This window comes from Cherax quadricarinatus, chromosome 48, assembly GCF_038502225.1.
Source record: "Cherax quadricarinatus isolate ZL_2023a chromosome 48, ASM3850222v1, whole genome shotgun sequence".
Taxonomy (NCBI): domain Eukaryota; kingdom Metazoa; phylum Arthropoda; class Malacostraca; order Decapoda; family Parastacidae; genus Cherax; species Cherax quadricarinatus.
In genome coordinates, this window is record NC_091339.1 from 20,780,029 (window position 1) to 20,794,455 (window position 14,427).

Sequence of the window (14,427 nt, forward strand, 5' to 3'; positions counted from 1 at the left end):
TCCTGGAGATGGGAAGTACAGTGCCTGCACTCTGAAGGAGGGGTGTTAATGTTGCAGTTTAAAAACTGTAGTGTAAAGCACCCTTCTGGCAAGACAGTGATGGAGTGAATGATGGTGAAAGTTTTTCTTTTTCGGGCCACCCTGCCTTGGTGGGAATCGGCCAGTGTGATGATAAAAAAAAAAAAATAATAATCTATAAAGCAAGTTTTTTTTTTTTTTTTTTTACTGTCAAGGCACCCCTTTTCCCTTGGTCATGACCCTTGTTGGTTTAGTGCTTTATTTGATTATAATAATACCTTGAATAGAGAGAAAAAATACATATGCACTGTATACTATTAAAAAGTATTCACTACATATACAATATATTAATTTTTACCTATGAAATGAAATGTGGTTATTTAAATATAAACTTATGTATTTACAAGTATAAAATTATTATTTTCAACATTATAAATGTATGCAATATTCTTAAGGCATATTAAATATGTGCATTTTATCCTGCATTAAAGAAACTTTTCAATTCACACTTCCCATCAGTGATGTGGTTCGCTGGTGTTGTCCCAGTCCTGGTCTTTTCCAGTTGGTGACCCGGAATCTTCCCCTCAGTTTTTAGAATAAGTACTAAGTTGAGTGATTTAAATATCTTGGTAATGAACAGATTAATGTTACTTCTGGAAAGCTGTTTTCAGTTTATAAAATGCTTCAAATATAAAAGGAGGATTATAGATTCTTAAGGGGTGAATTTACAATTTTCAACCTTTTTTTAATTTTGTAAAAACTGATGGGAAGATGCCAGGTCACCAAATGGAAAAGACCCGGGGCCGGGACAACACTGGTGAACCACATCACTGATGGGAAGTGAGAGTTGAAAAAAGTTTCCTTTAAGTTGAGTGATTGAAGTTTCTTGGTAATGAACAGATTAAAGTTACTCCTTGAAAGCTGTTTTTAGTTTATCTATAAAATGCTCCAAATATAAAGACTGAAAGCAGCTTTCAAGAAGTAATGTCAATCTGTTCATCAGCAAGAGACTTAAATCACTTAACTTAGTATTTTGCTTTTAGGTGAGAGATTTCTTTATGTAATCTCTCATTCTCCTGTAGAAGGTCCTCATTTAAAGAATACTGGCGGTGGAGCTGTTCCATGAACTCCTGTAACAGAAAAATTGGGAATAACCATAGTGTACTGCAGATTACTGCAAATGTTTCTATAAAACAATGACAAAAATAAATAAGCCAATTTGTCACCATAATTCTTGCATTATACCATTGTCACACAAAGCAAAATGTAAATAGTTAAAAATGCTATGTGGTACTGCAGTAGTATTGCCTTTTCTTTAACTCCTTTTTCTCTTGGGGTAACCTCAGATCAACTCATTTATGCAATGCAATATTATTACAAGTAATTTCTGTTACTGAGCCTTGCAACTTTTAATGAGTCATGTGTTAATGAAAATATTGATGAAAGGCATCAGGTGAGACAAGGCAGTAGCTTGTTCTACATTATTAGTATTATAATCAAAACTAATTGCCAAACCCACAAGGGTCATATGTTGCTGCAGGGTAGGATGTGCCGAAGGTGTAATATGCAATATCAAAGATCAGCGAGGGTGAAGAGTATGCCAGAAGCAGAGTCAGTAAAGGTGGCGAGGAGTGCTAAAAGGAAATATAATTAAAGTCGGTGTAATAAAAGCTTGTTCTACAGAATGGCTTTGCAATAGAAAAATAAAGAGTATAACATTCTAAGATTAGCTACAGACATCAGTGAAAACATGCCAACTGCTAGATAACGTGAAAATAAAAATAATATTGTACCATCTAGAAAGTTCCGGATTCCTCACAGAGCACTATTATGGATTCAGAATTGAAACATTATTCCTTAGTAAACTCTTAGAGATATATGATCAACGAACAAATTAGGTGGGACAGAAAAGGATGCAAAAACAAGATTGTGAAATGTTTCCCAATAAAAGGCTACTTAGCAAATTATAGAAAAACTTGGGTAAAAGGAAACTTATCAACTGTGATAAGGAAATACCTAAACAACAGAAAGTAAAGAGCCACTATAAGGAATGAAGCATCAGAATAGGGTAGTGTAACTAGGAGTTTCACAATTATCAGTGCTGGACTCACACTGTTCCTGGTGTACATAAATGACCTAGTTATAGGAGTTATCTCCTATATACAGTATGTGTACTCTTGCTTGCAAATGAATCCAAAATAATGAGAATATAAGCTGAAAAGGATGAAAGAATGTTGCAAGAAGACCTGCACAGACTTTAGGATTGGTCTAATAAATGGTTACTGAAATTTAACCTTAGCAAAGTAAAGTTATGAGGCTGAGACAAGAGATTCTAAAAATAGTAGTTTGAGGAAAAAAAAAAGTTAGCAAACATTTAAAGAAAAAGACCTGATACCTAAGCTGGTAGAGCACTAGCTAAAAATTACAGACCAGTAGCCCTAACCTCTCACATCATAAAAATCTTCGAAAGAGTGACGAGACGGCAGGTTACAAATTTCATGGAGGAGCACAACCAACATAACCCAAACCAGCATGGTTTTAGAGCAGGACGATCATGTCTGTCACAGCTGCTGAACCATTATGACAGAATTACGGAGGCACTGGAAGATGACCAAAACGCAGATGTGATTTACACAGATTTTGCAAAGGCGTTTGACAAATGCGATCATGGAGTGATAGTGCACAAAATGAAGGCCATGGGCATTACGGGGAAGGTAGGCAGATGGATTTTCGGTTTCCTAACACACAGAACACAAAAAGTAGTAGTGAACAAGGCAAGATCCAGCATGCGAGGTCAAAAGCTCAGTGCCCCAAGGCACTGTCCTGGCACCTCTGCTGTTCCTCATCCTCATAGCAGACATAGACAAAAACACCCAGCACACTTTTGTATCATCATTTGCAGATGACACTAAAATAAGCATGAAAGTCAGTACAGTAGAGGACACTAAAAAAGTACAGGAAGACATAAACAGGGTTTTCCAGTGGGCAGTGGAAAACAACATGACGTTCAATGGTGATAAGTTCCAGCTGCTTAGGTATGGAAAGAATGAATAATTCAAAAGGAGCACTATATACAAAACTCAAAGAGGGTCACCAAATAGAACGTAAGGAACACGTAAAAGACCTAGGAATAATTATGTCAGCGGACCTTTCTTTTAAAGACCATAACAAGACAAAGATCACGACAGCCAGGAAGATGACTGGGTGGGTATTGAGAACTTTCAAAACAAGGGAAACAATGCCGATGGTGATACTCTTCAAATCGCTAGTGCTTCCTCACTTAGAATATTGCTCAGTGCTGACGGCCCCATTCAAGAAAGGAGAAATATCTGAGCTGGAACAAATACAGAGATCGTTTATGGCTCACATTGAGCCAGTAAAGCACCTAAACTACTGGGAACGCCTGCAAGTCTTGAACATGTACTCATTGGAGCGGAGGAGAGAGAGGTACCTGGAAGGTACTCGAGGGCTTGGTCCCAAATCTGCACATTGCCATTACAACATACTGGAGTGAGAGATATGGGAGGAAGTGTAAAATAAACCCAGTGAGGAGTAGGGGTGCAGTGGGGACAATAAGGGAACACTGTATCAACATCCAGGGTCCCAGACTTTTCAACATCTTACCAGAAGATATCAGAAACACTGCTGGAACAAGTGTTGAAGCCTTCAAGAGGAAACTAGACAAGTATCTTCACCAGGTGCCAGATCAACCAGGCTGTGATGGATATGTGGGGCAGCAGGCCTCCAGCAGCAACAGCCTGGTTGACCAGGGGAGCACTAGACGAGCCTGGCCCGTGGCCGGGCTCAGAGAGTGGATATGCTCTCAAAGTTCTTCAAAGGTAAAGGTAAAGGTAAGGTATAAGGTATGGTCATCCATATCTCAATGGATGACCAAAGAATAAATGAATGATCACTGCATACAAAAATACTATATAGGGAATACACAGTAGACAGAGATAAGCTCTTTGGATATAAGAGTAAGGGGCCCTTGACTGAAAATCACACACAAATGAGCCACAGGAATATTTAGGAAGTTTTTCTTTAATGTAATAACAGTAAATAAGCAGAATCAGAGAAGCAATGACAAAGTTCATGTCAGTCAAAAGTTACAGGATGCTACAACTTATACCCCCCTCCCTGCAAACTCAGATAGATATTCTGAAGCAATAGTGTCTATATGAAAGCTATCCAATTAATATGAGAGGAAATGAAATTTTCCAGTGAAAAGCACATAATTCAAAATTAAGTATAAAGTTCACTGCTAAAACAAATGGCTTTCCTATGAACTCCATCAAGCACTCTGGCATATAGGAAGAATTCCCAAATATGATAGCAGCATTTTACACAACAGTGAATAAGATTTACAAAGAACTAAAGAAAGTGAAAAATGCTATGAACCTGCAGACAATTTCCGGTTTGTTAGGGTTTAGTACTTTTTGCTTTTATATTGTCAAGGTAGGGTGACCCCAAGAAGGAAATATTAATTATTCAAGTCAACAGCTGTATTGCTAGATGTGTAACAGACCACTCAAATGACTGATCTGCAACTTCTCTACCAATCTCTGAATAAAATGTGTGCATTATATCTTTGTCCCTAGTGCCCCCTTAGCAATTATTACCAGCCTTAATTAACTAAACTTTTATTTTATTATTAGCACACTGGCCGATTCCCACCAAGGCAGGGTGGCCCGAAAAAGAAAAACTTTCACCATCATTCACTGAAATGCACATTCCATTTCAAGTAAAAAACTATACACAAATAACCCACATATAGGAGAGAGGAGCTTATGATGATGTTTTGATCTGACTTGGACATTGACAAAGTGATATTAACAGAAAAGAGTATACAGCCTCTCCTCACTTAACAATGGAGTTCCATTCCTAGGACCACATTGGCAAACGAATTCGTTGCTAAGTGAGGAGCATACTATAATAGTAGGTTTGTATCAACTATCTTTGATATTGTTTTATTGTCACCTTTGCACCATTTATAATATTTCTGGTATATTTTTAAATGTTTATACAGTAGTGTACTGTATACTGTAATAAACAGAATAGAGGAAATCAGCTCTAACATACATTATTTACGTATGCATACCGGTCAGAGAGCCTGTCCCAAGTCTGAAGCATCGGTAAACAAATAGTACACTGCTAAGTGAGGAGAGGCTGTATATAGACAATTGGGACAAGGACAGGAACAAGATAGGGAGAAGTAGTAGTGGTAGATAGGTAGTGGGAGTAGAAGAAGAAATAGTGGGAGTAGAAGAAGAAATAGTGGGAGTAGAAAGTAGGGAGAGTAGTTTAGTGGCACAAGAGAGAAAGGGGAGTGAAGGGTGAACGGAGGCAATAGTAGAGAAATGAAGGGGAAGACGTAGTAGAAGTAGCAGCAGAATCAATCTAAGGTCATGAAAAATGAGCACCGCAGGAGAGATAAGGGTCCACAAGGAGCAAGACCAAAAATGCAGGGAGGGGGGAGGGGAATTGACTTACAGAATACACTTAAGAAGAAGAAAGGAAAATAAAGAAAAAGGAAAACATAAGGAAGGAGAAGATATAGGGAAAGAGGAAAGGATCAGGTTAAGTCATGAGTGTTCTGAAGTTTGGAGTATTTGACAATGTAACAAGAAAGGAAGGCATCTACAGAGACAAAGTCAGGACTAAGATTCATAAAAGGAAGGCTGAATATAATGGATGCTTCAACAAGACAGCAACTATGAAAGGGGTCCAAGTTGGACCAAAATGTTGTAAGCTCCTCTCTCCTATGTGCTGGTTATTTGTGCATTGTTCCAGTCATGGTATTGTGCCTTTCTGTTCTTTAAAAAATTATATTATCACCCCCCACCTCTGACATAGACTTCTTCTTTGACAGCAACGATTACATAAACTTTGATTATACTTCCATTAGCACTTCACACCGCCCTTACTAACTCTACCTCTGTTATACTCTCCACCCTCGCTAGTGTCTGATCAAGCATATTAAACCTTTAGCATGCCCTAAACTAAAGCTGTATGACTTGTGGGTTTAGCACTTAATTACAATTATAAAAATAATAATAACCTACCTGCTGTTGGAAAAACTGCTTGGTCATCACATATTGTAGGTGCAACAGACGACGGTTTACTTCATCCTGGAAATCTTCTAAAACTTCTGCCATACAACTGCGTATTAACTCTACTTGTATGTCTGAAAAGAAATATCACCATTACACCATTTTCCAATTTAGAGTGTGCAGGGATGCATTTACCTGGATATGGAAAAATGTAAGAAAAAGATATACAGTAAAACCTGTCATAAAGCATGGTTTACATTCCTGAAAAGTAGCAGGTGATGCAAAAATGGATTATGTGAAATATAGAATGTATGGTAAAAATTAGGGTTACACTCCAGATATTTCCAAACTGGAATCTTTTTTATTATTGCACTTGGTAAAAAACTAATACAGTACAACTTACCTTACATTCTGGTAATTTTCTTCCTGAAATGAAAGTGTGTGGAGAGGGCCGATTTTCCACAAGGAAAAGTGGTGAAATGAAATGAGAAGTATACAGTCTCCACAAAAATATTGTTTGCTATTGATTGAGTACCAAATATTTTTCTCATATTTCTAACCACAAAGAAAATGAATTAGATAGTCATACTTCTCTGTAGGTAGTAGGTTGGTAGACAGCAACCATCCAGGGGGGTACTACCATTCTGCCAAGTGAGTGTAAAATGAAAGCCTGTAATTGTTTTACATGATGGTAGGATTGCTGGTGTCTTTTGTCTGTCTCATAAATATATTCAAGATTACAGGTACGTCTTGCTACTTCTTCTTACACTTAGGTCACACTACAAATACATGTACAAGCATATATATACACACCCCTCTGGGTTTTCTTCTATTTTCTTTCTAGTTCTTGTTCTTGTTTATTTCCTCTTATCTCCATAGGGAAGTGGAACAGAATTCTTCCTCCGTAAGCCATGCGTATTGTAAGAGGCAACTAAAATGCCGGGAGCAAGGGGCTAGTAACCCCTTCTCCTGTATATATTACTAAATGTAAAAGGAGAAGCTTTCATTTTTCCTTTTGGGCCACCCCGCCTCGGTGGGATACGGCCGGTGTGTTGAAAGAAAGAAAGAAGTCATACTTCTCGCATCCCCTTTCCCTGAGTCAGGTAAACATGAGACGAGCACGGTTTTCAGTAACTTACAGTCTATGTTAGAGGGAAGTATTGTCATGCTCACCATTTTTCCTTTTCGTGCTGCTTAATTGTCTACTTTTGCTGTATACAGCTGTTCCTATGGACCACAATGGGTTAGTAGATGTTTTATGTGAAGAAGGCTCGCATCATTCTCAAGGAAGTGGAAGTCCCTATGAAGGATATTACTGAAGTAGGGAAGTGTCCCAAAGAGTATTTTTTTTTTTCAACAAACCGGCCGCATCCCACCAAGGCAGGGTGGCCCAAAAGGAAAAACAAAAGTTTCTCTTTTTAAATTTGGTAATTTATACAGGAGAAGGGGTTTCCCAAAGAGTATCTGGAACCTAAAAAAAGCTGCAAACAACCTGCCTCATGGTACTACTTCCATTAGGAAGACAGGGTCTGGGAGGCTCAAGAAGACCACCCCATGCACTGCCCTACTCATGAACTAAAGAATAAGCATCCTGATGCCCTGGAGTTAACAGCTGTGTGTATTCTCCAACATCACCTGCAAAAGGCTCTGAGGATGCCATGTCAGAGGGCTGCCAAGAACCCAATACAACACAAAGAGTAGTTGCAAAGCTTGCCTTGCTTATTTTGTGAACAGTACAAGGATTGGACAATGGATGATTGGATGACTGTAATGCTTAGTAATGAACCGACTTTTTTGTCATCAGAAATGTCTCAAAGCGGGTTCATTGTCCAGGTGGCTCAAGGTTTGATAACTGCCTCATAATAAAAAGTCAAAACACCCTGCCAAAGCCATGGTTTGGGAGTGTTTTAGTAGTAATGGTAATCGGAGTGGTGGTTATTTCCTGCCTAAGAGCGAGATGATGAATGGGGAGCAATAGTTAAAAGTCCTTGATGAGAAACCTCTTACTTATTACCATATTTATGGCACTAGCACCTTTATGCATGATAGTCCCCTGTTACAACAGAAGAAAGGTCAAGGACTGTTTGAGGTAGAATGAAATCCTTGTAACAGCCTAGATCTCAATTTGATTGAAAATACTTGGCAGATATTGCAATACAAGATAAGAGTATCAAATCTCATGCAACTCAAAGTTGGTGGAGGTCCAGAAAAATGTATGGATTAATATGTGCTGAATTTATTTCCAGACACTTAGTGATTCAATGTAAGATAGGATTAAAAAATAATGAAAGTTGACAGTTAAATGACTAAATATTGGTATCTTGTGCTTTTTAAGTTCCCTAATAAAGTTTATTAAACTCTTTTGGTGTTTTATTCATTCTCTAGCAAACCTTTTTGGAAGTAGATTTTTTTAAATTAAAAAAAAAAAAAAAAAAAAAAAAAAAGGCTGGTTACTGAAGGTTTCTTTTGAGCAACATTCTAACTCTGTATCACTAATCATGTAAAAACCCTTCATTAAATTATACTAATATAAATACCATTAAATGCTGGAATCAAGGGGCTAGTAACTCCTATATGAATTACTAAATTTAAAGAGAAAATCTTTGGTTTTTCTTTTTGGGCCACCCTGCCTTGGTGGAATGGAGCTGGTTTGTTGAAAAAAATACCCTTAAATTAATCCTTAAAACACTGATCTACTTGTAATATTTTATTTTAATTCCAAGCTCTAATATTAACCCTTTCAGGGTCCGTCCCGTAGATCTACGGCTTTACGTTCAGGGTCCAAACCGTAGATCTACGTCATGAGCTCAGCTCACTCTAATAAACTGTGAGTGGTACATTTGGGCCTAGATATGAGAAAATACATCTATGTGGTATGTGTGCACCACATAAAACAGATCCTGCAGCACACTGTGTATAATGAGAGAAAAAAAACTGAAATCATGATTTTTTGATTAAAACAGCGACTTTGCAGTGTTTTTTGTATGTTTTTTATAGTTGTATTTGCGATTTCTTGGTCTCATTTGATAGAATGGAAGACATATTACAGAAATAGAGATGATTTTGATTGGTTTTAGCACTGGAAATGGCTTGAAACTGAGTTCAAAGTATCAGAAATGTTAAATTTTTGCCGATATTCAAGAGTAAACAAACGACCTCACGCGTCTAATACACGCCAGCTGGTGGGTCTAATATGCATTCACAAAATATGGTGATGATATTTATACAATTATTACAGTATTGCATAACAGTAAATCTTCTATTTTTTGGTGTGAATAAAAATTCATTATTATTATTATTATTATTATTATTATCACACTGGCCGATTCCCACCAAGGCAGGGTGGCCCGAAAAAGAAAAACTTTCACCATCATTCACTCCATCACTGTCTTGCCAGAAGGGTGCTTTACACTACAGTTTTTAAACTGCAACATTAACACCCCTCCTTCAGAGTGCAGGCACTGTACTTCCCATCTCCAGGACTCAAGTCCGGCCTGCCGGTTTCCCTGAACCCCTTCATAAATGTTACTTTGCTCACACTCCAACAGCACGTCAAGTATTAAAAACCATTTGTCTCCATTCACTCCTATCAAACACGCTCACGCATGCCTGCTGGAAGTCCAAGCCCCTCGCACACAAAACCTCCTTTACCCCCTCCCTCCAACCTTTCCTAGGCCGACCCCTACCCCGCCTTCCTTCCACTACAGACTGATACACTCTTGAAGTTATTCTGTTTCGCTCCATTCTCTCCACATGTCCGAACCACTTCAACAACCCTTCCTCAGCCCTCTGGACAACAGTTTTGGTAATCCCGCACCTTCTCCTAACTTCCAAACTACGAATTCTCTGCATTATATTCACACCACACATTGCTCTCAGACATGACATCTCCACTGCCTCCAGCCTTCTCGCTGCAACATTCATCACCCATGCTTCACACCCATATAAGAGCGTTGGTAAAACTATACTCTCATACATTCCCCTCTTTGCCTCCAAGGACAAAGTTCTTTGTCTCCACAGACTCCTAAGTGCACCACTCACCCTCTTCCCCTCATCAATTCTATGATTCACCTCATCTTTCATAGACCCATCTGCTGACACGTCCACTCCCAAATATCTGAATACATTCACCTCCTCCATACTCTCTCCCTCCAATCTGATATCCAATCTTTCATCACCTAATCTTTTTGTTATCCTCATAACCTTACTCTTTCCTGTATTCACTTTCAATTTTCTTCTTTTGCACACCCTACCAAATTCATCCACCAATCTCTGCAACTTCTCTTCAGAATCTCCCAAGAGCACAGTGTCATCAGCAAAGAGCAACTGTGACAACTCCCACTTTGTGTGTGATTCTTTATCTTTTAACTCCACGCCTCTTGCCAAGACCCTCGCATTTATTTGTAAAGCCTCAAAACGTAACTAATGAACAGAGGAAATGTTAGTTTAGTTCCAGGAATACCTACATTGTTTATTCTGGACCCTATTATGAAATTGGAATATTTTGAACTTTGTGTTAAATTGGCCAAATTATCAATTTCCGATCACTTTAATTTGTAGTTGAAACAGTCGACTTGGCGATTTCTTGTGCTCAATCGATAGAATAGAAATAATACTAGTGAAATAGCTAAGAATTTGGTTGACTGGAATAATGTAATTGGCCTAAAATGGGAGTCAAAGTTGGCAAAATCGCCAATTCGTAAATATTGCTGACACATCAAAATTCGCAAGTGCATAATTTCGTCAATTTTCCAGAAAATTTTGTACTTTTTGTTTTATTACCTTCACAAAAAGATTCTCTACCGTTTCATAAGAAAAAATAACAAATTTTTTTTGAAAATTCTTGGACACTGGGGCACCACTTCAGATTTGGGCCTTGGACCCTGAAGGGGTTAAATAATCGCCCTTGCACATCCATTTAACAGTAATGCACTGCACACTCGCCTTACTTTTTTCCTAGTTTTGTAAGTACACTTAAGGTTTTTTTTTTACTAAATAAAAAAATACACAAGTTACTGCACTGAAGGTACTGTATCCCATTGAAGACAACAGCAGATACTGCAATTCTTTTATTACATAATTTTATCTTGGGGAAAATTACAGATATTTTAAAGTCTATTTTAGTTAATACATACTTTATCTTACCTGAAAAATTCATAGGAAGTAAAGAGCTGCAGCTTTCCTCAGTATGTGCAGGTCTATCAGGAGAGTCTGCTACTAAGTCACTGGCTTGTACAGGCCACAAAAATGAATGCTTTTTTAGTGGAGATTCTGTTGCATGACATCTTTTTTCCATAGCACTAGGCTGACTGTTAGCTTCTGTAGGTCTTTCATCAGTAGAGTCATCTCCTGGCATAACCTGCTGTGATGAACCAGCTGTAGTTTTATCCATACATGCATTTTTCTCACCAGGATTTTCAAGCTCATTTTTTGATGCCTCATTTGTGTTTGTGTTAGTTTGATCAAAGGTCTTAATTTCTGGTGAACATGTAGCTGCAACTTGCTGCAAAGTCTGCTCAAGCTTCTCACAAGTAGTTTCATTTATATTTAAATCACTCTTTGCTTGGCAGTCATTAACTTTATGCAATGGAGAGAGGCATCCTTCTTTATGGAATGCTACAAGAGATGTGTTAGCTTGCAATTCTTCCATTTCTACACTTTGATACTGCCCTGAGGCATGAGTAGGTTGCACATTCTCTTTATTATTTGCTGAATCAGGGGACATAGATACATCAAGAAAATTTACCCATGGCACAGAAGGGATTTTACTCAATGAGCTGACTGCACCATCATTTCCATGTGTGGATCGAATAAAGGATAAGTCATCTGAAATTAAAAAACAAGGGACCCTTTATTCAAAACTGAACTTAAACAGACAGTTCTGAGGTTAAAATCTATAAGTTGTTAGTGTGACAGTAGCCACTTGAGCATTTCTGGAATGCACACAGGGGTTGGTTAAATTCAAGTTCACTCTTACATAATTCACTAAATCTTTGAAGACAATATAACAAAAATTTTGTCCCATCAACCTAATAACCATAGTCAGAATTATTCACATATAAAAATAGAAAGAATGTAAACTTTGTTGAAGATTATAATGAGAAAATATATTTTTAGAAGTTACTAACTAGATGCACTAAATTACCAAGCTAAGTTTATCAACAGTAACTTTGAGCAAACCTTTATCAATGCTATTGCTTAGCAGTTTGAGAGCTAATGGTGAAAAGTTGCCTTTCAAGGGTTGATTAGTTTGCCGTATAGGAGACAATATACTGATGTTTAATGATTCAGTTGAGCTACACACATCAAAGCCTCCAAATTTCTCCACAGCACACTCAGGGTTTATCTGCTGAAAAGAATGTATAAAATTCTTCTTCATGCTACTTTCTTTTAATGTAATCCATTAATATGGAAAACAATAATAAATACAAAAGTATAATAGGTTATTATTTCATCTGAGCTGCATTCTATATGAAAGTATGACAGTAAGTTAATGTAGAGTGCTACTTACATCTACAGCAGACTCTGTGTGCCTTATGGGAGACAACACATCTAGCATATTTTCAATATTAGAAGATGGAAAAGACTTTACATTCAAGTTTGGGTTTGGTTCTTCAGGCTGACCAGAACAGGACCTAGTATTAAATAAAACAATGACACTTATCAATGAACTTTTACTAACACAAGATGCACATAATGTCTTACAAAACAGCACAGTTATAGGTGCAAATTTCTTCACCAAACCAGTATACTACTTAAAGTGAGCCACATTAACACTAGTCCTGTACATATTTTACCTTTAATTCATTTACCCTCCTTATCTTGTATCCAATAAAGTAAATTATATATATTCTTTCTTTCAACACACCGGCGGTATCCCACCAAGGCAGGGTGGCCCAAAAAGAAAAACGAAAGTTTCTCTTAAATTTAGTAATTTATACGGGAGAAAGGGTTACTAGCCCCTTGCTCCCGGCATTTTAGTCGCCTCTTACAACACGCATGGCTTACGGAGGAAGAATTCTGTTCCGCTTCCCCATGGAGAAATATTATATATATATATATATATATATATATATATATATATATATATATATATATATATATATATATATATATATATATATATACGTATATATATATATATACGTATATATATATATACGTATATATATATATATACGTATATATATATATATATACGTATATATATATATATACGTATATATATATATATATGTATATATATATATATCCGTAGATATATATATATACGTATATATATATATACGTATATATATATATATACGTATATATATATACGTATATATATATATATATACGTATATATATATATACGTATATATATATATATACGTATATATATATATATACGTATATATATATATATACGTATATATATCTATGGAGGCAAAGAAGGGAATGTATGAAAGTATAGTAGTACCAACACTCTTATATGGGTGTGAAGCTTGGGTGGTAAATGCAGCAGCGAGGAGACGGTTGGAGGCAGTGGAGATGTCCTGTTTAAGGGCAATGTGTGGTGTAAATATTATGCAGAAAATTCGGAGTGTGGAAATTAGGAGAAGGTGTGGAGTTAATAAAAGTATTAGTCAGAGGGCAGAAGAGGGGTTGTTGAGGTGGTTTGGTCATTTAGAGAGAATGGATCAAAGTAGAATGACATGGAAAGCATATAAATCTATAGGGGAAGGAAGGCGGGGTAGGGGTCGTCCTCGAAAGGGTTGGAGAGAGGGGGTAAAGGAGGTTTTGTGGGTAAGGGGCTTGGACTTCCAGCAAGCGTGCGTGAGCGTGTTAGATAGGAGTGAATGGAGACGAATGGTACTTGGGACCTGACGATCTGTTGGAGTGTGAGCAGGGTAATATTTAGTGAAGGGATTCAGGGAAACCGGTTATTTTCATATAGTCGGACTTGAGTCCTGGAAATGGGAAGTACAATGCCTGCACTTTAAAGGAGGGGTTTGGGATATTGGCAGTTTGGAGGGATATGTTGTGTATCTTTATATGTGTATGCTTCTAGACTGTTGTATTCTGAGCACCTCTGCAAAAACAGTGATAATGTGCGAGTGTGGTGAAAGTGTTGAATGATGATGAAAGTATTTTCTTTTTGGGGATTTTCTTTATTTTTTGGGTCACCCTGCCTCGGTGGGAGACGGCCGACTTGTTTAAAAAAAAAAAAAAAAAAAAAAAAAATATATATATATATATACGTATATATATATACGTATATATCTATATATATATATATACGTATATATATATATATATATATATATATATATATATATATATATATATATATATATATATATATATATATATATAT

At 37.0% G+C, this 14,427-nt stretch overlaps 1 protein-coding gene across 4 annotated transcripts in view; it reads right to left on the bottom strand.

Moving 5' to 3' along the window:
- Positions 1 to 394: 394 nt before the first annotated feature.
- The window catches only part of Grip71, a 32,875-nt gene continuing 18,842 nt past the window's right edge, over positions 395 to 14,427 (bottom strand). For 3 of the 4 annotated variants that reach the window (XM_053787034.2, XM_053787032.2, XM_053787035.2), the window contains exons 9-13: positions 12,580 to 12,703; positions 12,249 to 12,417; positions 11,214 to 11,894; positions 6,081 to 6,202; positions 395 to 1,148 (exon numbers count right to left, since the gene is read on the bottom strand). In XM_053787034.2, the coding sequence (XP_053643009.2) occupies positions 1,044 to 1,148; positions 6,081 to 6,202; positions 11,214 to 11,894; positions 12,249 to 12,417; positions 12,580 to 12,703 (1,201 nt within the window). In that variant the 3' untranslated portion in view covers positions 395 to 1,043. The remainder of the gene's footprint in view (positions 1,149 to 6,080; positions 6,203 to 11,213; positions 11,895 to 12,248; positions 12,418 to 12,579; positions 12,704 to 14,427) is intronic. The other variant, XM_053787033.2, reaches the window with a different exon arrangement.